The 27415-nt window shown below is 38.6% G+C and overlaps 2 protein-coding genes across 3 annotated transcripts; one reads left to right on the forward strand and one right to left on the reverse strand.

Moving 5' to 3' along the window:
* Positions 1 to 290: 290 nt before the first annotated feature.
* On the reverse strand, positions 291 to 10879 carry LOC148273885 (pancreatic lipase-related protein 2-like). Of its 2 annotated transcripts, none has more exons than XM_088238010.1 (4): positions 10559 to 10879; positions 7608 to 7792; positions 2523 to 2801; positions 291 to 507 (listed from the first exon to the last, which is right to left on the reverse strand). In XM_088238010.1, exons 1-4 carry the CDS (start codon positions 10644 to 10646, stop codon positions 400 to 402), a joined length of 660 nt encoding a protein of 219 aa, XP_088094136.1. In that variant the 5' UTR covers positions 10647 to 10879; the 3' UTR covers positions 291 to 399. The 2 variants fall into 2 exon arrangements, 1 of the variants encoding a protein (XP_088094136.1); XR_015824438.1 differs by having other exon boundaries at positions 404 to 895; positions 1876 to 2801.
* Positions 10880 to 16724: 5845 nt separating this feature from the next.
* LOC148273886 (uncharacterized) lies at positions 16725 to 19706 on the forward strand. The gene has a single exon (XM_088238011.1). The coding sequence runs from the start codon at positions 16725 to 16727 to the stop codon at positions 19704 to 19706; it is 2982 nt and encodes a 993-aa protein (XP_088094137.1).
* The last annotated feature ends 7709 nt before the right edge of the window (positions 19707 to 27415 follow it).

The following is a 27415-nucleotide window of genomic DNA, read 5'->3' on the forward strand; positions in this document are numbered from 1 at the left end:
TCTCCATCTCTGTTGTAATATGTTAATATTAACAGCTTTCTAGGGGGTTGAATCCAGTTCTTGTCTACACAAATTTAGACAAACTCAAAATATTGTTGATTGTTCTGGTAGTTTCCATGTTTTTTTTATTTTTTACAGCTCTTAACAAACTTCGACGTCTATTGAAAATTACGGGTAGCCAGTGTTGCCAACATGGATTTTTAATAATAAAGTTAAGGAATATTGCTAGGTGAACAAGTTTCCCGAGGGATCAAGTGTTCCTATTTCCCCCTAATTTTCCTTTCCCTCCCGTGAACAATTTACAATTTGTTCCACAAAGCATTTTAAATTCCTGCCAACAATACTTTGAAATATTCTAGAACTGTTGGTTTTCTAGATAAATAAAATAAATATTGTCTTTTACCTGGCAAGATCTGATCCCACCGTTCTGGTGTTGACCACAGCTCTCCAGTACTTCCAAGTGCTCCCGCCTCGACTCCAATCTACTGTTATTACATTCACATCATCCTAAACACATTGTAAATAAGATTTTTAAAATGACAAGTTAAGTAGGACTTGTACAAATTAATGTTATCTAATTTGAAGGGTACACGGCTTAAACGGCTTATTTATAATAGATATGTATGTCTTTCTTTTTCTGAATATGTTCAATAAAATAGTACAGGAGAATTCAAATTAAAAAAGCCGAACTCTGATTATCCGAATCGCTTTTAGAATTACAGAAAAAAAATGAAAACGGAAACGTACTGCAATTCGCAAAATAACGACTTGGCTGCCCGAAAACGGATGACAGTCAAATAGCTCACTTTAAAGCTAGGGTTTCCTAGGACAGCGGTGCCCGTATCTTAACGGCCGTAGTGAACGGTGATGCGGTAGATAGCCGTCGTAACGGTGCCTAGAAAATGGTTTCCTAGGAAAACGGTGTTGATAAAGCCGTTAAAAAATAAAACCACTCTCTAGTCACCGTTACGACGGCTGTCCACCGCATTACCGTTCACTACGGCCGTTAAGATACGGGCACCGCTGTCCTAGGAAACCCTAGCTTTACAGTACGGTGCGTACATACTGTACTAATGTACAACACTTGTAAAGCTAGGGTTTCCTAGGACAGCGGTGCCCGTATTTTAACGGCCGTAGTGAACGGTGATGCAGTGGACAGCCGTCGTAACGGTGACTTGAGTGTGGTCTTCTAGGAAAACGGTGTTATCAACACCATTTAACACCGTTTTCCTAGGAAACCACTCTCTAGTCGACGTTGCGACGGCTGTCCACTGCATCACCGTTCACTACGGCCGTTAAAATACGGGCACCGCTGTCCTAGGAAACCCTAGCTTAACTACGCTTAACATGTAAAAGTGTTGCCTTTACATTTCATGTTTTATTTTATTTAATATCATATTAAATACATAAAATTATATATTTATACAACGTTTGACTATCTAACTAGGGTTTTTACCCCGTTCTAAGCCAGTCAAAAGTATATACACGGTTTTCAGGGCCAGACCGCGAAACTTTAGAGGAACATTCCTCATGGTAAGCTTTAAAAAAAAATCCAAAAAGTCGCTTAAAAAAATAAATTGTTGTGATCTCAATATGGAGTCAATCTTTGATTTCTCGAACTAGCATCCCTTCCGCAAGCCTCTACCCCTCCCCGACAAAAAATGCGATAAAAACGTATTTGACCAACGAAGCGATACGCACCAGACGCGGACAAGGGAAGCGGCTTGGTAGGAGAGGGGTAGGGGTTTGTGGAGGGACCGCTTGTCTGAAAAATTCTGAATTCACTACATTTTGAGATGTTTCTTTTAAAATGATTTTTTAAAGCTTACCATGAGGAATGTTCCTCTGAAGTTTCGTGGTCTGGCAATGAAAAACCGTGTATATATATAAAAACAGTAATCAATACATAGAAAAATAAATAAAGGTATAAGATATAGTGAAAAATATAGTAAAGTATATAGTTAAAAAAAAACATGGTAAAAAACATAGTAAAAAATGTTTAAAAAACACAGGAAAAAATGCAGTTAAAATGTAGTAAAAACATATTTAAAAACCCTGTTAAATACAAAGTAAACAGAGAATACATAGAGAGAAACGTAGTAAAAGACAAAGTAAAAACATATTTTTAAGCCCAGTAAAAATGCATTAAAAACATAATCAAATACATATAGTAAAAAGATTAAAAGCTCATTTTTCATTTTCAATCATCCATTTCTATTTTCAACATACATACAGTAATTAATTAATATAGACCCTTTTTTACGGAAAAAAATCCAATCATCTATTTTTGATTATCCGGATGTATTTTTCTGTACTTCTTCTCTCTTCTCCATCCTCATTCCATTAATTATTTTTTCATTTGCAATGTTATTCTACCTGATATTCACAGTCTACATTATGTCAAGTAATGCTGACAGAAATTGTTAAATAAATAAAAATATCTTTGACTTTTTACCATGTTGGAAAACTTTGTGTTTTTTTAAGTATTTTAAAAAAATGAATAAGAAGGATTTTTACATTACCCAGTCCAAAAACGCCTTGGTCATATTGCGTACCCACGAAGCCTTGCTGTAGCTTAGAAACCCGTGGACGATCACAATAGTCGATTTATCTGGATCAAAGAAAGTCCACTCGAGCCCAAACTGGTCATCCAGCATGACTTGGACCCTGGACTTTTGTTTTCTGTTCTGTATGAAGAACTCAACTTGTATCTCGTCTGAATTCTGTGGCTTTAAGTTGAAAAACCAGCGCAGCTTAGAGGTTACAGAACCAAGGCCAAAGCAGTCTGCTGATTCAGTTAACTGAAATCAGATAATGAAAATACTAATACATTTTTGAACCGGGTTGCGATAGTGTTGTGGACTCAGATCAAAGGTCTGAGGTTGAATTCTACTCTACCACAACTCGATTTCCATTTTTCTACCACAAATGATTGTTACACAAACGTGTGATTGGCTCCACATTTTATTAGCTACACGTTTTATTAGCTACACATTTTATTAGCTGCACATTTTATTAGCTACACATTTTATTACCTACACATTTTATTAGCTACACATTTTTATACCTGCACATTTTATTAGCTACTCATTTTATTTGCTTCACATTTTATCACCTTCACATTTTATTAGCTACACACTTTATAAGCTACACATTTTATTAGCTACACACTTTATTAGCTACACATTTTATTAGCTACACATTTTATTAGCTACACATTTTATTAGCGACACATTTTATTACCTACATATTTTATTAGCTACACATTTTTATACCTTCACATTTTAATAGCTACACATTTTATTTGCTACATATTTTATTAGCTATGCATTTTATTAACTACACGTTTCTATCTTGCTCTACCACAACTCCGTTTTTCTACCACAAATGATTGCTACACAAATGACTACACATTTTATTGGCTACACATTTTATTGGCTACACATTTTATTGGCTACACATTTTATTAGCTACATATTTCATTAGCTACACATTTAATTGACAACACATTTCGTTAGCTAAAAATTTTATTCAACAATGTTTTCAATCAGTCCAAATGTTTGCAGAAAGGCTGGATTTCCTCCCTAGGTAGTTATTTAGATCTAAATTTGTTGCAACAGAGAGGGAAACTATTTTTGAGAAGGAAATATAGATGTCTAGGTATTTACAGGGCTTATGACCTGCCATTGACTGGTGTAAGTGGCCACTAAAAATTGGAAAATTGTTGTCACGTTTTGTGAATTGGTTCAGCCGGATGAATCTCACCTACATGATGTAGGTTTCAGCTCTTTTGCTTTACAATAGTCAACAGATAGAAGTGTTGAGGAAATGTTGATGGAGATGATTTCTTAAAGCTAGAAATAGCTGCAAGTGACAAGGGTCTTAAAATAAATACATCTAAGATTAAATATATGTAAGCGAGAAAGTCACAAATAAACTATGCACAGCAGGCAATTGACGTTAGGTCACACCACATAGACAATGTCAACTCCTTTAAATATTTAGGTAATGAAATTACTAATGATAACAATTATAGTACCGAGGTTAGAACACAGCTATCGGCAGCAAACAGATGTTATTATGGCTTGTTTGCATCTGGGATCCAAATAGCTTACTAGAAAAACTAAGACCATAATTTACAAAACTCTCCTCAGACCGGTCACTGTACATGGTGCCGAATGTTGGGTTATGACCAAAAGAAATGAAATATGGTATTAGTATTTGAAAGAAAAATATTAAAGAAGATATTTGGTTTAATCATGAATTAGGGGCACTGTATGGCGAACCCAACATTGCACAATTCATCAAAATAAGAAGATTACAATGGTTGGGCCATGTGCACAGAATGAATGATAACCGCACCCCAAAAAAAATATTTATACCACTCCGGAAGGCAGACCAAAATTAAGATGGCTGGATAATGTGAAAAGTGACATTAGAGCGATTGGCCTGACGAACTTGAGAAGAGTCGCAGGGTGCAGGGACGAATGGAAACAAATTCTGGAGTAGACCAGGGCCCACGACGGGCTGTAGCGCCACTGATGATGATGATGATGAAACATAGGCAGAATGACGAATGTTACACAGCGTGTAAAGTGGCCACTTAAACCAGCCAATAACAGGTCATAAGCCCTGTATATGATTAGAAAACCACATTCTTTTGTCAAAAATGTTTTCGTTCTCTGTTGCAACAGACAAATTTCATTTGCTACAAATTTTATCAGCTTCACATATTGTTTGCCAAACATTTTGTTACATGGAAGGTGACTCCCATCCTCCCATGTAAGAAAATGTGTAGCTTCTGTTTGTAAATGGTATCAACTGTTAAATCATCCCATACTTAAGTTTCAAGCAAATAAGGTAATTGAGGAAGTTCAGTAGTCATTTTTTATTAGCTAACTAGCGGACCCGACAGACGTTGTCCTGCTTGAACGTTGGCTTTCCTGCTATGAGCTGGCTGAACAAACGTTTTTTCGTAAATAAGGACACACGTTATTTATTTTGGAATTTTTTGAGCTATTTATATATTCGTAATAAGGCTTAGTTTTTCGTTTTATCTCCTCACGTGATTGGTTGAGTCCTCGTAGTGCTCAAATCAAAATTGAGCTAAAATCACTTCTCCAGTGTCATAATCCAGGGATAACATACGGAAATACGTGTTAATGAAGAAAATTCAGAGCGCGATTTACCCCGAGTCCTCTAAAATTATGACACTCAACCCATGCCTAACGCGAATTTAGTCATTATTTAATCGCCAGCCGTGTTTTGGCGTGAGCTTGACATTTATTCGAAACCAAAATAAATGAAAAGTAAAATACCTGATTGTGTCGTGCAAGTGTGCAAAAACTGTTTGAATAAAAGGAAAATACTTTTCATTGATAAGTAGGTACCCAGGTTATTCTTAACGATTGAATTCAAAAACTAAAAAATATTACTATTTCCGAACGTTGGCTTGCCTGTTATAAACTGGTTCAGCAAACGTTATTTCGTAAATAAGGACACACGTGATTTATTTTTGCCTTTTCTGAGCTATTTAAATATTAGTAATAAGGTTTAGTTTTTCGTTTTATCTCCTCATGTGATTGGCAAAGAGGTTTTGTCATGCTTAAATCAAAATCATGCAAAAATCACTACTATAATGCCATAATGCCAAAATACATGGAGTTAGGAAGGAAAAAGCCAAACCCAAAAATGAATGTACTTATTGATAATGAAACCATAGAAAAGGTTAATGAAATGAAATATTTGGGGATAATACTTGATTCAAAGTTGACATTAAATGCAAATTTTGAACACGTTAATAAAAAAATATCAAAAAAAATATTTTTCCTTAGTAGATTGAGAAATAAATTAAATAAAGATACTGCAGAACTAATTTACAAAACAATCATTCTTCCACATATAGATTACTGCTCAACAATATTATTTTTAGCAAACGAAGGAAATTTAAATAAACTAGAAATTTTACAAAATAAAGCGATGAGAATAGTTCTTAAGAAAAATAAATATAGCAATGTAAAAAAAATGAGAGATGAACTAAAATGGTTATCTGTAAGAAGGAGACTTAAATTTAATATGTTGATATTTATACATAAATTTTTTCACGATAAATTACCAAAATATTTTAAGGATAAAGTTGTCTTAAACAAAAATTGTCATGAATATGCTACTAGACAAAAGGATAAAATAAGACTACCATTATTGAAAAGAGCTGAGTCGCAAAATTGTTTGATGTATAAGGGTTTAAAAATGTATGATGAGATGCCTGAATGTATGAAGAATGAAAAGTGTCTGAAAGAATTTAAAAATAAATGTATAAGTTACTGTAAGGAAATGTAAATATATATAGATGATGTAAATGTACATAATAGTTTATATTAGTTTTAATATAAGCTAACTTAAGAAATAAAAAATAAAAAAAATAAATAATAATAATTTATGGAGAAAATACAGGAATACGTGTTAATGATGAAAAGTCAGATCGCGTTTTATTTCAGCATTCTAAAATTATGACACTCAACTCATGCTCAATTTAGTCAATTTTTAACCGCTAGCCGGGTTTTGACGTGACTTGACATTTAATTCGAAACCAAAAGAAAAGAAAGAAGAGTAAAGCTGAGGTGGTAATTTTATTTTGTCGTAGCTTTAATTTTAATTAGTTGTATTTTATCATGTATTTACCGTTGTTAGAATGGACTGTATAAGTCCGTCAATAAATAAATAATTATACTAGAAAAAATACTGTATCATAAAAGCGTGCAAAGACTGTCCGGTTAAAAGGAAAAATACTTTTCATTGATATGTAGGTACCTAGGTACTCGTTTTAAAAAAAATAATATTCAAATATTGAATATAATTAGGTACCCAGTAATTTGTATGGTTGAATTCCAAAACACAAAATCCTTCATTTTCAAATAAAGAATTATTTTTGCAAATGTCAAACCAACAGTGGTGCATTCTGTGTAAGAATCTGTTTTTCAAAAATGTATCAAATGTCTGAATAAGCATTACTGAAAATCCATTAAAAATAAGTTAATATGTAGAAATTAAGAAATTGCAATTAAATTAATAAATTCAGTATCCATTAAAAATAATTGATGTTTGCAAACGTTAAAATACAAACTTTTTCAATATGCAAAAAAGAACACTCTTCAATTTTTTGTAATGTGCACTTCAGTCGAATGTAACCCTGGAGGTTCGATGAAAAACACAAATTCGCTTCTAACCTTTTTTTCCGATGAACATGTCAAAGATATTATTATTCGGGTCATAAGCCCAGTAGATGCCTAGACTTCTATATTACCTTCTCTAAAATGTTCTTCATCTCTGTTGTAATGTGTTAAGTATATCTTTAGTTGATTTAGAAGAACTTGTGACGTCATTTTAACTAGTTCTTTTTTTTATAAATTTAAAAAAATTAAATGTACATTCATTCTCTAAAGAGAAAGTTTGTCGTACAACTAAAACGAGATAAGAAGCCGAAGTTTGATTATTGGATGAAAATCTTGTTTCTTCCATATTTCTTTTCAAATAAATTTTCCGTCTTTGTTGTAATATAAATCAAGCACAATGTATTTTTTTAGAGACAAAATCCAACAACTACTCACATTTAAAGCACTCGTTTTGTTTCTTGTAAGGGCTTGTTCGTACGTTTCGGTAGCTGGAGAAACAGACAAGATGCTTGTAGAGGAAGCATTGAGTTTTGTGGCCGAAGAAACGTCAATTGGAACTTGTGTTGTAGAGAAAACGTCATTGAAAACGTCAAAATCACTTGGGTTTATGAAGTTGTCCACTGAAATTTGTAATAAAATGGCATTGAGGTATATAACAAACATAGAACAAACTTTACAAGACTGTTTTCTTCTTCAATCAGACATTAACTCTTTTAACCGATGGTGTAAAGTCAATAAATTAGAACTAAATATTAAAAAATGCAAAATAATGTCATTTCATAGAACAAAACAACCAATTTCCTTCGAGTACCTATTTGAAAACTCCAAAATTGATGTAGTCAAGTCCATCAGAGATTTAGGAGTTGTTTTGGATTGTAAACTGACATACAACGAGCATATAGATAATACAGTAAATAAATCACTGAAATTACTTGGCTTCATTAACAGAATATCCTCTGATTTTACTAATGTCCGTACAATCAAAACTCTTTATTGCTCAACTGTTCGCCCTCTTCTAGAATATACCTCAGTGGTCTGGTCTCCATTCTATGTCAATCGCATAAATCACATTGAATCAGTCCAACATCGCTTGCTTCGAAAAATAGCATGGATGCTCGGACTAGAGAGAGATAATTATTCTTATGCTGAAATAGAGTCAATGTTAAATATTTCTAGTCTACAAAAACGTAGAACTAATATTGACTCCATATACATGTTCGGCATACTAAATGGTATAATCGATGTTCCATCATTACTGGGACAAGTAAAATTCAATATTCCGACTCGTAGATTGAGAAACAATGAAGTACTGTTCATCGATCAGCATAGAACAAACTATGGCCTAAATTCTCCAATGACCCGCCTTTGTCGTATTGTTAACTCGAGACAAGATCTGGACTTTTTTGGTTTAAGTTTACAACGATTTAAACGAGCACTAAATAAATAGTCCAGATCTTGTCTCGATGTCCCTTATGTTTGTCAATGCTTCTTTCTTTTTTTTTTTCAAATGTTTTAAACTATTCTTTTATTGTAATATTTAAACCTTATAAATTGTATACATGGATAATGTCCGTTAATAAATAAATAAATAAATAGAAAGGATTGAAAATTAAAATTTATTTCAACAGAGAGGAAAAACATTTTTGAGAAGGGAATATGGAAATCTAGTCATTTACAAAGAAGAACCATAACATGAACATAAAAATAAACAACGAAACTCTTAAAGAACTAGAACATGTGACTTACCTAGGACTCACAATAGACATACAATTAAAATGGACAAAACACATAGACGGACTCACTTAAGTAATGGCATCACTACATAGCCTCTTCTACAAAATTAAAGATTTTATACCGAGAAAGGAAAAAAATATGATGTACGAAGCCTATGTCAAAAGTAAATTAAGTTACATGATCGCCTTCTGGGGAACTGACAACAAGACAGACATAACAAGAATACAAAGACAACAAAATAAAATTCTTAAACTAACATACAACCTTCCCTACCTGACCTCTACGACAGAACTGTACAAAAAAACACACCAGTTTGACATAAACTACTTAACTAAAATTGAGACCTTAAAAATTGTGCACAAAATAACACTGGGAAACATACAAGACGACGACATAATATTAGTCGAAAATGCTGACATACACAAATATAACACCAGACAACAACAACACTATCATATTGAAAAAGCAAAGACAAACTAAAAAACTTTAAAAAAAACTTACTTACTTTTAAAAAACTCCTTGGGAATATTGTATGTAATTATGTATAATATGTTTTCAATATAATAAAAAAAAAATTAAAAAAAAACACAGGACAGTCAAAAATACTACATAATGGACTTAAACACTACAACGACTTACCTTACTACTTGAAAACTTTTACTGGGGACAAATTTAAAATCAATCTGAAAAAGCACATGATGACTGAACTAACTAGACTTAACGAGACATAAAATGACTAGACAATATTAAATTTCTAATGTAACCCTAACGGGGTTTTTTTTATTTTTTTATTTTTTTTATTTAAATCTTAAAATAGGGCACACATATCAAACATATTGTTATGTGTGTTCTAATAATAACATAAATAAAAAAAATATTAAAAAAACAGGGCTTATGGCCTGTCATTGGCTGGTTTAAGTGGCCACTTAACACACTGTGTAATATTCACCATTCTGCTCTATACTACTGTCTTCCAAACAGAACTCTATGCTATGTATACCTGCGCACATGAAAACCTGCGCAGACAATACAAAAACAAAAGAATATATATTCAACAATGTTTGAGTATGTCCAAATGCTTGCAGACTGGCTGGATTTCCTCCCTATGGAGTTATTCATATTTAAATTTATTTCAACACAGAGGAAAAACATTTTTGAGAAGGGAATATGGAATTCTAGGCATTTACAGGTCTTATGACCTGTCATTGGCTGGTTTAAGTGGCCACTTTACACGCTGTGTAATATTTACCATTCTGTCCATGTTTGATCATCCACATTTCCTCAACTCTTCCATCTGTTCACTTTTGTGAAGTAAAAGAGCTGAAACCTTTATCACGCGGGTGAGATTCATCCGGCTGAACCAAATCACCTACTATTGATTGTGTTCTAATAATATAAGCACTCATTTTTTAACTTTTTGATATCTATCGTATTCTTCCAGTATACTTTATTTCAATTTAAAATAAAATATATACCCACACACAGGCCATGCCTTTGTGAGATTTTCTGTGTTAATGTAATAGCTATTTTTGTATTTGTAACTTAAGTATACCCACTGTAAAATGCAAAGAAAAAATCATAATAAATAAACAAAACAAAAAACTGTATTTTTGTCCGCCCGGACGAATACATAACAAATAGTGTGTACTTACAGTCATCTGTAGATAAATTATTGTCTTTATGGCATAGTACTATTAACAAATTAACAGTTATAATAAATATTATCATGTAAAACTCCATTTTGTAGGGATTTATGGCACCACAATACGGCTGCAATTTATGTCTAACTGTTATTCGCTGGCAAAAACTCGTTCAAATAAATTTAACCATGGCTTTTGTGACACACAACACAGTCCTTACAAGTTCCACATCACACAATAAAGTTTTTGCAGGTATAACTAATTATCACATTGTGTGTTTTAATCGAACTGAGGAACAAACTAATCCATGCTAAATTATGTTACAGACTGACTGAACCAGAATAAAGGAAATTCTGTAGCTCAATGTTTGTATAAATGTATACATTTGTGCATTGTACCTATTATATTTTTATATGTATTTATGTAGATATATGCTCAGCAGAGATTAGAAACATTTTAAAATTTAATTTTATAGTCAATAGTTTTTTCGTGTGACAATACTAATGACAACTCGAAAAGTCGAACTGTCACGTAGTAAAATCTGTCTTTTTACTTTTTTACTTTCAGCCCTACGAGAAATTGGATACAAAAATGTTGAGAAATGTTTTCTTGCGCGCGGTAAAAATAAGAGCATTAAATTGTGCGGCAAAGTTTCTTGAAAATCTACGAAAATAAAATTTAAAATATTTTAATGAAAACGAACTATTTTGAACGACGTCACTGGTACATAAGTAAAATGAATTTTCACATTCGCCTAAACCAATATTTAATAAACTGCTTTAAAAATGTGTAGTTTATGTTATGTTTTTGGTATTTTGTTGTATGTTTTATAATATATATAATATAGGTGTACATAAATTATTATTTTTTTATTAATAAATTTCATAAAAAGTACATGTTTTTGTAAAATTCTAAACATATCTACTTTTACACATCTAGTAAATGTTATCACTGTAACTCTCCAGAAAAAGAGACTAACTCTTGTGCTTGGATATTTAAAGAGAATATATTTTTGTCAAACCATAATTTCAATTTGTTTATAACGTCATTAGCTACTAAATTTACTGAGTTCCAGTTAACTCCCTCAACTAAAACAACGGTATCATCGGCATACGATATTATTTTTGAATTAAAATTTTGACAAAATATGTCATTGACATAGAGAATAAATAAAAGCGGACCTATCACCGTACCCTGAGGTATTCCAAAATCGCAAGTCTCAATTTGACTATATGCATATTTTATTTTTACCATTTGTGGTCGTTGGAATAGATAACTCGTTGGCCATTCAATGGTTTTCCCACGCATTTCCACATCTTTTAATTTTGAAATAAGTTTATTGCGTGATACACTATCAAATGCTTTTTTAAAGCCAATAAATATTAATTCATTGCAAAAAAATAAAATGTACATACTTAATAACAGGGAATCTATTTAAAACCAATTAATGTAAAATGAAAACGGAGTGTTCTCTGTTTATGATAGTCTCCATCTAACATGGCACAGCCTGTTCTAGAATGGAGATTTTTTATCTTTAGAGCGTAAGTAGTCCTATACTAATAAAACAATAACACAAAAAAGAAAAACTAAAACTACTTAATTATAAATGCCCAGCTAATCAAATGTAAGAAATTGAAAATCATTATTATACAAATATAAAGTATATAAATGTGCCAAGAATTCATGTTACTTAAACATAAATAATGTAGTATAACATATAATAAAACAAATATAAAGCAATGAAATACATAAAAATATAAATAATATGTGTACCAATTATATAAAGTAGGGGAAGGGTGTACAAAATGACATAGATTTTTTTGTAAAATGAAAAAAAAAAAATTGGCAACATATTTAGTAAAAAACCTCTTTGGTTCAAAATGTACACTATTTTTTAACATCTTAGCACTGTTGTTGTAGGAAAAAATACAAATCTATCAAATAAAAATACAAAAATAAAAACATACTGCAAAAATCCGTTTTGCCTCACCGAGTGTACAAAATGACATACGATATATACTTAGATGGAATGATTATTCAACACTTTTTAAAAACAAAATTGATAATTTTTTTAATGAATATTAAAGAATTAAAATATCAAATGCACACTTCACAAACAAAAATCTTCGTTTTTTTATTTAAACCAGCACATTCTGCATGAGCCCAATTTTCACACTTGCATTTTATCCATGTTTCACCTGGCTTTGATCTCGTATATAACTCTTTATAACTCGTATATAACTCTTCATTACAATAAATGCATGAGCAGTCATCTTCATTGACTGTAAGTAGAAGGTCTTCAGTGTCTGAATCAATAATAATTTTTTTACATATACCTTGTTTACACTTTTCCAGGATATGTTTTTTGGAACCTTTAGCTTTAGCCTCTGATATATTTGGAGTTGTTTTCAAATGTCATGTTTTACAAACATAATTGCGAAGCATTATTATTCTTCTAAAGAAAAAAAAAGTATTAAGTGGGGAAAAATTACATAGTATGTCATTTTACCCTACCGGTACATATGTCGTTTTGCCCCACTACGTGAGTTTTTAAAAAACATTAACAAATATCACATTGCACTTAGTAAATTTTAACAAAATTATAGTTTTTCATGAAGATTAACAATGACACAACATATCCTTTTAGTTTGTGTTGTAGAATAATACAAATAAAATAATAATAATACCTTTGGTGTCCACGCAACAAAAATATTGTTTTATTTCACAAAGTAACCCGCAACACGTCCTCCTCGGGCGGTCGCCATAAGCGTCCTAAATATTGGTGAGTATTTATGTGTCGTACCAGTGCTCATTCTTGTGCCGGTTCAAACATGACCAAGAGTGGTTACTGAGGTATGATTACTATGTCATTTTACCCGACATTTTAGAATCTTCTTGGGTTATTGCCGATCACTGGACTACGCAGTTTTTATCAGGTCATGGTAAATTTAATCAAAAATTATTTGTTTTTAATTGTTACGGACGTCAAACGGAAAGCGGCCCTTGTAGGGACCGCCCCTGCGCTATATTAAAATGTTTAGACTTAGGGATCTCGGTATGTGTTAGAAATGAGCTGCCCCTCCAATAAAGACTAGTATTTGTCACTTTCGGGGGTGGCCTTTTCCATACCGAGACATTTAGAATAGGCATTTAGTTACAAATTAGTTTTAAGTATATTTTTGAATGTGCATCGTTTCGCGCTGCGTTGCCGCCGCAAGAATGCCGTGAGAACTGGAGGGGGTAGTGCCTATATACGTGGAGGGAGGGAGACGGATGGAGCGGGCGTGCGGCCTTCTCTATCGCTCTCTCTCTCTCCGCGCGGCATACGACGGCTAGACCCGCTCGGCGGGGTGAATGGTGGGGCACGTAGCGCGAACGGTATATAACGTGTACAAATGAAAATAAATGACACTTCTTCTCTGACGTTTGGCTTTTACTCATCTCTACTCGCTTCTCCCCGACCCGGCTTTCTACTCGATTCTTCTTCACTTCGCTTGACACCTTCGCTTCACCCTGGACTTGGATTTTGGACTTCTCTCCCTACGGATTCCTGACCACGGCGAACCGGCAACTTCAACCTGAAATAAGAGGCCCTTCTGAGGACATCTCCGGCCCTGACGAGTTAGACAAGATCGCCTAGCCTCCGCTGCCTTACAACCAGTGGATCGGGACGTGTGCGTTAGTGACTGCAGCGGAACCACAACACGACGCCGGTAGCGCGTTAGCTACATTGTTGGTCCTTCGAGAAATCCGGATCTGCTGTCGTCACACGAGTGATCATCTACCTGATGCCTGCTTCTCTTCGGTCTGGAAGAAACGCCGCCATGCAGGAAGGACGCGCCGAATCCGACTCCGGTTCATCGACTTCGGCCCAGACGACAACGGAATCTACCGCCCACTCAAGAGAGATGCGAGCCATGCAGCAGCGACTGATGCAGGACATGACGGCCGGGATGGTTGAGATGTTCAAGGAAATGAGATCTCAGCTCCCGCTCATGTTGGCCGCTACTACAACCCCAGAGAAGACCACGACGCCCGCCGGAGCGAGCGCCGCGGCGGCGGCGCCTACCTGTGCACACCTTGGGTCGTTGGAAACGACCCAACCCGGGCCTGCGTACTTGGAGGAAGCCGCTGAGCCACGACCGAACGTAGCAAGCCCTGCGGACCACGCTACATTGGACCCGACGACACTCGGCTCCATGGATTCGGAGACAAGACGACTCACCGGCGAGTGGGTTGACAACCAGAACAGTGCTTCATACCCCACAGTTGACAGGATGGCCGCAGCATTCGTGAGGGCACTGAAGGACGGTGATTCGACTGGAGTGACGTCGCAGCCACGAAGTGATGACCCAAGGATGACGTCATTCATCGCGAGGCAGACTGGTGCGAGAGACCTGCCGCAGTTCTCCGGGGATCCGCTAGAGTGGCGGATTTTTAAATCGCAGTTCAACCAGTCTACGGAGATGTGCGCATTATCCAATGCAGAAAACATCATACGGCTGCAGAGATCACTCACAGGACGGGCCAGACAGACTGTATCGGCCCTACTCGTGGACCCGGGCAGGGTTCCCGAGATCATGAAGATGTTGGAATCCGCGTTCGGACACCCTGAGCTCGTCGTGGAGACGGTCTTGGAACGGGTGCGGAGGATTCCGAAGCTGCCAGACAACGCGTCCGCGGAAGCCGTGACGGATTACGCCGTCGCAGTGAGGAACGTCGTCGCGACCGTCGAAGGATTCGACGGTGAACACCTTTCTTCGCCGAAGCTTCTCTGGGAAATGGTAGGGAAGCTTCCCTACACGCACCGATGGATGTGGATTACGTCGCGCATCGGGACGAAGAGAAAGCGAAGTTAAGTGAATTAGCCGACTGGCTAAAGGACGTGACGGGCGTGATACCTAACGCCGGGTGCCTCGATATCAACACAGGCCCCGTCAGGGCTGAAAGGAATCGCGCCTCTAAAGGACACGTGCTGCTGAACGTACACAGTGAAAGTGAAAAATGCGCAAAGTGCAACGGAACACACAAGCTCGACGTGTGCCGCGAATATTCGGGGCTTGGCGTGAAAGACAAGTGGGCATTTGTGCGCGATTTAAGACTGTGTTTCCTGTGCTTGGGGAAACGCTGCCGAACGTCGAAATGTCGGGCAACAAGGTGCAACATAGACGAGTGCGGAGGAAGGCACCATCGCACACTACATACGCCGCGCGCCCAGTCGACGGATGAGAATGTGTTACACGTATCGCGGAAGGAGGGCTCGGTCGCCCTTAAAGTGTTACCTGTGACTCTCAGTGGACCGAAAGGTCGAGTAAATACATACGCGTTACTAGACGAAGGTTCAACTATCACACTCCTGGAAGAAGAGGTCGCCGACGCGATCGGAGCGCGCGGTCCACAGGCCGGTATACAAGTCACGGGTATAGCCGGAATCGCCGCTAGTGATGCGTCATCGCGACGCGTAAAAGTGATAATAAAAGGCGACGCCGGCGCTTATGAAGCGATCGCCTACACAGTTAAGACACTCAACTTGCCGACACAAAAAGTTAAAAGTTGCGACAACTCGGCGCGGGAAGTGACAGTGAGACCTTAAGATGCTTATAGGCCTCGATAACGCCGAGTTAATAGTGCCGCACGGCCGGGCGGAGTTTCGAAGTGACGGCGTCATCATAAGTGATACGCCGCTTGGCCGCGTCGCGTTTGGCCGACACGTGAGTCATAACGATAATAACGCGAGTGCACCTACGGGTGAAAAATATAACGAAGATAAGTCAGTTTCTAATGGCATAGTGAAAACGGTCCTAGTGAGTGCTAAAGGACCGTCGCGTGATGACGCGCTAAGTGAATTAGTGAAATTTAACTTCAAAGTGGATTCGATCGGAATCACGACCGCGCCGCGGATATGTGCCGCAGAAAAAAGAGCGCTGGATATAATGCATAACTCCACAAAGCAGCTTCCCACAGGCCGGTGGGAAACGGGCCTGCTATGGAGTTCAGACAACGCATCGCTCCCCTACAACCGAGAAGCGGCAGAAAAACGCCTCTACTCGTTGGAAAGAAAATTAAAAAAGAACCCGGTACTTGAAGTTGCGTACCGGGCTAAAATCAGCGAGTATGAGGAAAAGGGATACGCCGTTGAGTTATCCAGGGAAGAAGAGGCACGAGAAAACCCAAGGAAATGGTTCCTGCCTCATTTTTCGGTATGCAATCCGAACAAGGTTGGAAAATTCGGGTTGTGTTCGACGCGGCGAGCCCTCACAGAGGTGTGTGCCTCAACGACCACTTACTGACGGGACCGGACTTGCTCACGTCACTAGTGGGGAACATACAGAGGTTCCGAGAGGGTGGCGTAGCTATCGCCGCCGATATAAAGGAGATGTTTCTCCGCATAAAGATGACACCCGATGACACGATGTCACAATTGTTTTTGTGGCGTCGAAAACCGAACGAAGCAGTGAGGACCTTCGCTTTCACATCCATGATGTTCGGAGCCAGGTGTTCTCCGAGCAGCGCCCAGTACGTAAGAGACCGCGTGGCCGCGGCGAATGCTGAATCATTCCCGGAAGCAGCGCGGGCTGTACACGAGAAAATGTACATGGACGATTATTTGGACGCCGTGGATTCGACTGCGGAGGCTGCAAAATTGGTGAAAGACGTCACGGCCCTCCTGCTGACGGGGGGCTTTGAAATGACGGGATGGGCATCAAACAACGCCAAGGCATTGTGCTCGGTCCGCGACGAGGATCGAGCCAAGACGGCTATCATCATTGGCGAGGCCGCCACTACGGAAAGAGTACTAGGCGTGCGGTGGGACCCGCACGCAGACTATCTAGTATTCAAGTATAACCAAGAGGGCGGTGACGAACCTGAATGGCCTACAAAGAGGCAGATGTTGGGAGCCGCCATGAGGGTCTTCGATCCAATGGGATTTATTGGATGCATAACAGTGAGGGCTAAAATACTGTTACAAGCCGTGTGGCGATCGAACATACAATGGGACGAGGCTTTAAAACTAGAACACGTGCAGAGATGGCGCGAATGGCGGCAGTTACTAGCCGAAAGTAACTGCGCAATACCGAGGTGTTGTATCAACAGGAAGGCGGAGGAAATAACAATGCACGTCTTCAGCGATGCCTCGGAACAAGCCTGCTGTGCGGTGGCATATTTTGTGCACAGGGCGGGCACTAGCTTTATTATGAGCAAATGTAAAGTAGCGCCGCTAAAGCCTTTATCGATACCGCGTCTAGAACTTCAGGCGGCGCTACTCGCCGCGCGGTTAGCGGCGAGTATAAAGAGGGAAAGCCGCATGAAAATTAAAAGAACTATATTCTGGACGGACTCGAGCACGGTTCTATCCTGGATACGCACGGACCCGTTGAAGTATTCAACGTTCGTAGCGAACCGACTCGGGGAGATCGATGAAATCGCCGGAATAAACGGTTGGCGCTGGGTACCGACAAAACAAAACCCGGCGGACATCGGAACGCGAGATACACAGCCACTCGATCTGTCTTCGAACGGCATGTGGTTCCGGGGCCCAGATTTCCTCTCCCGGCCGGAGAGTGAATGGCCTCAGGAAAAAGGGACAATCTCGCCTCCTGAAGACGCGCTGGAGATAAGACCACCGCGTCACTTTGTGGGCCATTGCCACACGACGACAGGACTCCCGGACGTATCCCGCTTTTCATCGTGGGTACGACTTATACGGACGACGGCCTGGGTTATGAGGTTCGTCGGACGTTGCCGCCGTCCCAGACAACGTGACGAGCCCGAGAAGCCGGGAGGTGACTTCGAACTCCGGGCCGAAGAATTGAATAAAGCCGAAGAAATATGGGTGCGCCTGTCACAGAGGCGTGCCTTCGGCAAAGAAATAGAATGCCTACAACGGGGAGAGGCCCTACCGCCCGGAGGACGGCTACGCGCTGTCACGCCGTTTATTGATGGAAGCGGCATACTGCGTATGGGAACCAGACTACAAAGGATAGATGACCAGAACGTGAATGCCCCGCCAATACTGGACGGTGGGGATGAATATTGCAGACTGATGATAAGTTACCAGCACGCAGCATCAGGACATCCAGGGACGGAGCGCACGATAAGCGATATCAGGTCGGGCTACTTTGTCGTGCGCCTCCGTACGACGCTGCGAGGGATCATCAGGAGCTGCCGGGCGTGCCGCATGCTGAGATGCATTCCGAAGCCGCCACTGATGGGACAGCTGCCGGCGGCCAGGCTGGCTAGCGGGGAGCGGCCGTTCACTCACTGCGGCCTCGATTTCTTCGGACCGATGACCGTGACACTGGGACGGCGCACTGAGAAAAGGTACGGTGCGCTCTTCACGTGCATGACAACGCGGGCGGTGCATATGGAGTTGGCATACTCCCTATCCGCGGACTCGGCTATAATGGCTCTAAGAAGGATGGCCGCTAGGCGTGGTCACCCCGCGGTATTGTACACAGACAACGGTACAAATTTCCACGGGGCCGATCGCGAGATGAACGCGGCCATAAAGGAGCTAAGCCGAGATGAGAAAATGCTCGGTGAACTAAGCGCCAGAAGGGTGGAGTGGAAGTTCATTCCCGCCTCCTCACCACACATGGGAGGCGCCTGGGAGCGCCTAGTAAGATCAGTGAAGGTAGCGCTAAGCGCTACTATAAAAGCGCGTTCCCCACGGGAAGAGACACTGATAACGGCGCTAGCTGAGGCGGAATACAGCGTCAACAGCCGCCCGCTAACACATGTGTCTGTGGACCCGAAAAATGAGGAGCCGTTGACTCCTAACCACTTCTTGCTGGGATCAGCTGGCGGTTTACAGCCTTTGGTCCATTATAGTAAGGCGGAGGAGGCCACTTGCCTTAGGAAACAGTGGCGAGTGGCCCAACAGATGGCGGACATCTTCTGGCGACGGTGGGTGCGAGAATATCTGCCCACGCTGGCGCAGAGACCGAAATGGAGGGACCCGGCAACGCCCATACAAGAGGGAGACCTGGTATTAATAGCGGACCCAAAGCTGCCACGCAACACATGGCCCCGAGGACGAGTCACGAGGGCCAGCCCGGCCGCCGATGGACAAGTCCGCGTGGTGCAGGTCAAGACGGCGACCGGGACCTACACGAGACCAGCAGTCAAGGTGGCGGTCTTCGCCGAAGGGGGCCACTAGCAGCCGAAGGACGTCCGGATGCTTCAGCGCAGCGGAGACTGCACCGGGGGAGTGTTACGGACGTCAAACGGAAAGCGGCCCTTGTAGGGACCGCCCCTGCGCTATATTAAAATGTTTAGACTTAGGGATCTCGGTATGTGTTAGAAATGAGCTGCCCCTCCAATAAAGACTAGTATTTGTCACTTTCGGGGGTGGCCTTTTCCATACCGAGACATTTAGAATAGGCATTTAGTTACAAATTAGTTTTAAGTATATTTTTGAATGTGCATCGTTTCGCGCTGCGTTGCCGCCGCAAGAATGCCGTGAGAACTGGAGGGGGTAGTGCCTATATACGTGGAGGGAGGGAGACGGATGGAGCGGGCGTGCGGCCTTCTCTATCGCTCTCTCTCTCTCCGCGCGGCATACGACGGCTAGACCCGCTCGGCGGGGTGAATGGTGGGGCACGTAGCGCGAACGGTATATAACGTGTACAAATGAAAATAAATGACACTTCTTCTCTGACGTTTGGCTTTTACTCATCTCTACTCGCTTCTCCCCGACCCGGCTTTCTACTCGATTCTTCTTCACTTCGCTTGACACCTTCGCTTCACCCTGGACTTGGATTTTGGACTTCTCTCCCTACGGATTCCTGACCACGGCGAACCGGCAACTTCAACCTGAAATAAGAGGCCCTTCTGAGGACATCTCCGGCCCTGACGAGTTAGACAAGATCGCCTAGCCTCCGCTGCCTTACAACCAGTGGATCGGGACGTGTGCGTTAGTGACTGCAGCGGAACCACAACACGACGCCGGTAGCGCGTTAGCTACATTAATATTGTTGACTCCCCTTCGTGCTGCTGCGGATATCCTAACCAATCTTCTGAACACATCCTGTGGTCTTGTTCCTTTCCCCTTCTCTATGATTTCCGAATGGAACTTCTCGCTACTATCCGTGGCCCTGTTATAGGCCCTGTCGGATATACAGATCTGGTGGCTTCTAAAAATAATTTCAAGGCTTTCAAAAAGTTTTGTAATCATTTCGGCGAATTGATCATGTCCAATCAATTTAATCCCAGTCAGTGAAGAATTCACTTCCCTCTCTTCTCAATCCAATGAAGTACATATTATGTACATCTGGATTACTTTCTTTCAGCACAAAGATGCTAAGGCTACCAGATTTCAGAGAGTTCTTTCAGGCAGCTTTTCTCGTTTGACAACGAGCAAATTTTCCGTGTATGTGGGCACCGCCTAGGAGACTTATGTCCTCAGATGCGGTGTGCGGTATGTAGTGGGTAAGCTGTCATATTACCCGCCTATGTCATTTTGTACACCCTTCCTCTATTACGTTTATTGATTTACATATATTTTTCAAAAAAATCTCTCGCTACACTATTTATATACCAATACATTTTAATGATTCGTCCAATGAATTATGAATATATGTGGATAATTTTGCAATAGCATCCTGAGTGCTTCTATTTTCCATAAAACCAAATTGGTTATGGTGAGTCAATTTATTATCTTTTATAAATTCATTCAACCCTTTTTTAACATTTTTTTCAAATATTTTAACTATGTTTGAAATTACTGAAATAGGACGGTAGTTAGTTATTTCTTCAGGATTCCCTGCTTTAAATATTGGTGTAATTATAGTTTTCTTATAATTGTAATATAAACTTAAATACGTATTGTTTAAAACTGTCTGAACATTTTGTTAATTATGTCTGTTTATTAATACCCGAATGCAGAGACAAAACTTAAAGTGAGGAAAGTACATTCCAATCTTAAATGCTTAGAATAACCCAAAGGTGAGGACAATAGAATGTACTTTCCTCACCTTAAGGTTTGTCTCTGCATACGGGTGTAAGTCTTCGTTGTTTATTCTCAAGTGAAAAATATTTTGAAAAAAAATATTTTTAAGTGTCCTCGGCACGGCTAGTGAGATTACATGGAAAAAAATGAATAAATATGAATCAACCGATGATAAGAGAGCTGTGAAAGATATCTGGTTTGCTTGCCGTAAACGGACCAATCGGCTGAACTCACAGAGAATAAGCGGAAGAGAACTTCTGACGTCACACGCGGAGTTATTTCATTAATACAAAACTTTAAAAAATCATTCAATCAATTATAAAAATATTTTTTGGAAAAAAAATATTGATTTTGAAAATACAATTAATTATTATAAATCCATTTTATATATTTAATCGCAGTATGTGATATTTACTTATTAGTGCTGTGTAAGGTTACGTTTTTCTTGTAATATAACTTTATTTTACCAAAGTAGGCACTGTGTGCACAGCACTAAACATAAATCAATAAATAAATTGTAAATAGTGCGAACGAAATACGGCATAATAACCCAGAAAGGCTTATTGTGAATCTGACCGGCCGTGAAAACCTAAGAAGTTAATTGATTATTGCTTTTTATAAGAGCCTGTTATTACTTATAATCACGTAAAAAATAATAATAAAAAATACTTAATTTATTTATTTATTAATTCAAAATTACACTTGTTTAAATATTAATGAATTTATTAAGGGTTTGTCAAGCCACAATAAATAACCATAAAAAATACATAGTAAAATTAATTAGATTAAATTATAATGACACGTGATGCAATAGAATAACAATCCAGAAAAACAAGGTATATGTAAGTAATAAATAACAAAATTCCAAAGAATACAATGTAAAAAAGATAATCAGATATAAATATTAAAATATGAATTACACAAATTTAGATTCATACATAATCAAATATAAAAAATAATTGTATCATTGAAATCAATACAAAAATAATATATATATATATAATCATAATTGAAATGATAATGGCATATGGTTTCTAGAAACTCACTCTATACTATAGTAAGAAATAGGAGTAATAAATAATATGCCAAATGGATTGAGTACGAAATTAAATAAACAAATATTTTTGAACCATAAATGGTTGACAATTCCTACTTTTGCTTGACTTTAAAGCAGATAATGCGAAGTAGCCAAGTAGCTGTATAAATATACACTGTATTTTTCTAATTAAATTAACATAGTGTGAAAAGCTAGCTAAGAATTTTAGTTGTGTAGTCATTGGAACACAAGGTTAGTTACATTCATTAGCAGAACTTACACTTCAACCTGTGTATCACAATTATTTTATTTTGTAGCAGGGTTTCTCAACCGCGTGCCTGCAGTCAGACGAGCTATTTAAAAAAAAAAATATATGTATATTTTGACCCCTGTATTTAGTAGCCTTACGTGTCATGTACAAGGCTAAGGTACTCGGAAAAAAAAAGTTTTTGTTTGTCTTGGAAATGGGATGTTCGATCACTGATTTTGGTTTATTACCTTTATGAGTCCAATCACCATTGTTGCAAAGTTCAAGAACAATGGCGCGTGATAACTACTTTTGACTACAGTGTGGATTCCATCTTTCCTGCATTCTGCTTCAAGATTATTTATTTATTTATTTTGTTCATTAACGCCCAAAAGGCATTTACAAAAAATTAAAATAAAATACATGCTAACATACTAAATAATAAATACAGAATATACAGAAAAACAATGTGAAATTACTTAGAAAGGATATACTAAAAAGTTTTACAAAGCAAAAAAAAACAATAATAACAAAGGTATGCAAGAAAAAACAGTAAGCATATAAACAAAAAATGCAAAGAAATAGGCCTATGAAATAAATTCTGTAAAGCAAACACAGTAAATAAAGTGTTACGGTAAGCAAGAAAGACATTTTTAAGTTAAATTAATAAACAAGCAAGCATATATTATCGCGAAAAAAGAATAAATAAAATTATGTTTATATGAAATGCATATTTGCCAATACTACAATGCAATTAGATATAATAGTAAAAAATAAAAAAAACAAGTATACGGTAATAAAAATAAACAAGTAAGTATTTTTTTAATTTATGGAATTGAATTGTCAATAATAGTTTGACGGGGCAGCTACAAATAAACTTGATATTGTGGACTTATAAGATAGTAAAGAATTGGACAGAATGTCTGCAGCCGTTCCATAAGTGTTACCTGACCTATGCAGTCTCGGTATCAATGAATTGTTTTGTCGGTTGGAAGAAGTACTGGAGCAATGAAACAATAAAGTACTCCTAGTGTTGACAGCGGGTACTCTAAAGTTAATCTTATGGTGAATTGGGAACGAATTGGGATGAATCGTTTTGTTGGTTGGAAGAAGTACTGGAGCAATGAAACAATAAAGTACTCCTAGTGTTGACAGCGGGTACTCTAAAGTTAATCTTATGGTGAATTGGGAACGAATTGGGATGAATCGTTTTGTTGGTTGGAAGAAGTACTGGAGCAATGAAACAATAAAGTACTCCTAGTGTTGACAGCGGGTACTCTAAAGTTAATCTTATGGTGAATTGGGAACGAATTGGGATGAATCGTTTTGTTGGTTGGAAGAAGTACTGGAGCAATGAAACAATAAAGTACTCCTAGTGTTGACAGCGGGTACTCTAAAGTTAATCTTATGGTGAATTGGGAACGAATTGGGATGAATCGTTTTGTCGGTTGGAAGAAGTACTGGAGCAATGAAACAATAAAGTACTCCTAGTGTTGACAGCGGGTACTCTAAAGTTAATCTTATGGTGAATTGGGAACGAATTGGGATGAATCGTTTTGTCGGTTGGAAGAAGTACTGGAGCAATGAAACAATAAAGTACTCCTAGTGTTGACAGCGGGTACTCTAAAGTTAATCTTATGGTGAATTGGGAACGAATTGGGATGAATCGTTTTGTTGGTTGGAAGAAGTACTGGAGCAATGAAACAATAAAGTACTCCTAGTGTTGACAGCGGGTACTCTAAAGTGAATCTTATGGTGAATTGGGAACGAATTGGGATGAATCGTTTTGTTGGTTGGAAGAAGTACTGGAGCAATGAAACAATAAAGTACTCCTAGTGTTGACAGCGGGTACTCTAAAGTTAATCTTATGGTGAATTGGGAACGAATTGGGATGAATCGTTTTGTTGGTTGGAAGAAGTACTGGAGCAATGAAACAATAAAGTACTCCTAGTGTTGACAGCGGGTACTCTAAAGTTAATCTTATGGTGAATTGGGAACGAATTGGGATGAATCGTTTTGTCGGTTGGAAGAAGTACTGGAGCAATGAAACAATAAAGTACTCCTAGTGTTGACAGCGGGTACTCTAAAGTTAATCTTATGGTGAATTGGGAACGAATTGGGATGAATCGTTTTGTCGGTTGGAAGAAGTACTGGAGCAATGAAACAATAAAGTACTCCTAGTGTTGACAGCGGGTACTCTAAAGTTAATCTTATGGTGAATTGGGAACGAATTGGGATGAATCGTTTTGTTGGTTGGAAGAAGTACTGGAGCAATGAAACAATAAAGTACTCCTAGTGTTGACAGCGGGTACTCTAAAGTGAATCTTATGGTGAATTGGGAACAAGTACAGTTGTCACATACCTTCCAGCCACTCTCGATTTGGAAGTTAAGGCCTTTCAGCACAGGGGGGTCAGTCGGAGAGTAGAAGAGATTCGTATTGTTGAAGCTGATGGCTCCCTTCGTGGGCCAGTTTTCGGGAGTCTCGATTTCTGTAGGGAACGCAGGAGAATGTGAGAACAGTTAACAAAACTCGATTCAAATTAGGAAACAAGAGTGTGAATGAAAAATCAGTGATTGTAAAAATTTGCGGATTTACGGGCCAGAGGCCCAAGGTTCAAACCCCACTCTACCCCAACTTGATTTCCATTTTCTGATAGTGAGTTATTTACAACTCGTTAAAAATGGCCACCAAAATTGAAATATTTGTGTAAACTATAAGAACGCTAATATTTATTTTATTTAAAAAAAATAAAATATTCCTAAGGAATGCAAACTCTATGCAGATTAAGGAGGAGGGAGGAGGATGTATGTACATGGGCAAACACGTCGACCCCACCCCTCAGGATCCCCTCAATGCCTCTGTTTTTTTTAATGAAAAAAATATGTATTTATCCAAACAATTTACATAAATAAACGTATCCAAATATACAAGAACAATTTTTTTAAACTATTGTAACACAACAAACATAACTTACACAACAAACATAAGTAAAAACACGGATATTTACAATGAAGGAACGGTTTTGAATAAAGAAGGACTCCCTGGGTGGTCAGAGGCAGAGGATCCGAATACCACCCCCGCAAGGGGAGGACAAAACAAAAGAACGTGTGCGTTCCGCTCGGAAGGAAGTTCTGTCCCAACTGAATCAGCATCCCATAGGAAGAGTTGCCTGTCCTACCATATTTAACCCACCTAGGCGTCCGCGCATCTGAGGAGCTCCCAACGCGATTAACACATTCCACGCTGGTCGCATGACCCCTGTCAGACCATTCAGCATCTCATCTCTGGCATCATCTAATAGCACACAGTGCCACAGAATGTGTTCGGCCGATTGATGGTTATCTCCGCAAGCACAGCTCGAGACAGGGGCAAGTCCAAGTTTATGAAGCTTGTCTCTAAACTCCCCATGTCCCGAAACCATTTATAATAATGGACAGGGGATTGAGAAAGTTGACAGCTTTAAATACTTGGGAGTTCACATAACTGGCGATGGAAGCATACACAAAGAGCTCGCAACCCGCCTAGGAATTGCTGGAGCAACTTTTAACATGATGCGTGTTGTCTGGAACTCTGGTCTATACTCGGTCAAAACAAAACGACGATTATTCAAATCTTGTATAATACCAGCACTGCCATATGATTGCGAATCTTGGCACCTTTCCAATGCTCAAAACACCAAGCTTCTGAGTTTTGAGAGTAAGTGCTTGAGAAAAATATTAGGTATAAGGTGGTTCGATATTATAACCAGCATTGAAGTCCGAGAACGGACGCAGCAGCCTCTTATAACGAGCGTCTTGAGGATGCGGCGGTGGGCTGCGCATGCCTCAGGAGAACCTAAATCCAGTTGCCTCTTCTTTAAACCTGCGGGCTCACGCCGTCCTGGAAGGCCGTCGATGACGATCTTTCGACTTTATTCGGCGGAAATGAGGGCCGCTGGATTGACGTACGAGGAGGCGAGAGTGCTAGCTGACGATGGAGTCTCCTGGAGGCAATTGGTGATGTCCACATGCTCCACTTAGGAGCGGATGTGTAAAAGAAGAGAAGAAGATACATGAATATCAGACAATAGTGAATACAAATTCCAAAACGAGACAAGGACAATCGAGACTAATAAATCAGCCACTGAAATAATACAATAAACTACCAGACAAAACCAAGCAAGAGACTCAGAAAAACTTTTCAAAAGATGTAAAAAATATTATTATCAACAAAAGAGTATGAAAAAAAAGATACATTATTTTTGTAAAATGAATGTAATAACCCGTAAGGGTTATAAATATATTTTTTTAAAAAGCCAACAAATAAATAAATTGAAAAAGGGACTCTGTTTGTATTTTGAGTATAGTTGAAAACATTTGTTTGTATATTACTTTACATACTTTACTTATGTGCAGAGTAAAACTGACCAATTTTGACTACTGCATCCTGGAAAAGAGATATCAAAACGTTTCCGTTGTTATTCATTATAGATTATAGTATTTTTGATAGGAACGCTTCGCTGATATATTTTAATATGTCATTGAAATTGTTTTCATTGTCATCTAAAAATAAAATAAGTGTCGAACTAATTTTTTTTTTTAAATATATAAAAAAAACACAAACCATCTTCCCATACACGCACGCCGATTATTCC

This window comes from Micrasema longulum, unplaced genomic scaffold (assembly GCF_059751315.1).
Source record: "Micrasema longulum isolate JH-2025_06_02 unplaced genomic scaffold, ASM5975131v1 h1tg001814l, whole genome shotgun sequence".
In the NCBI taxonomy this organism is placed as follows: Eukaryota; Metazoa; Arthropoda; class Insecta; order Trichoptera; family Brachycentridae; genus Micrasema; species Micrasema longulum.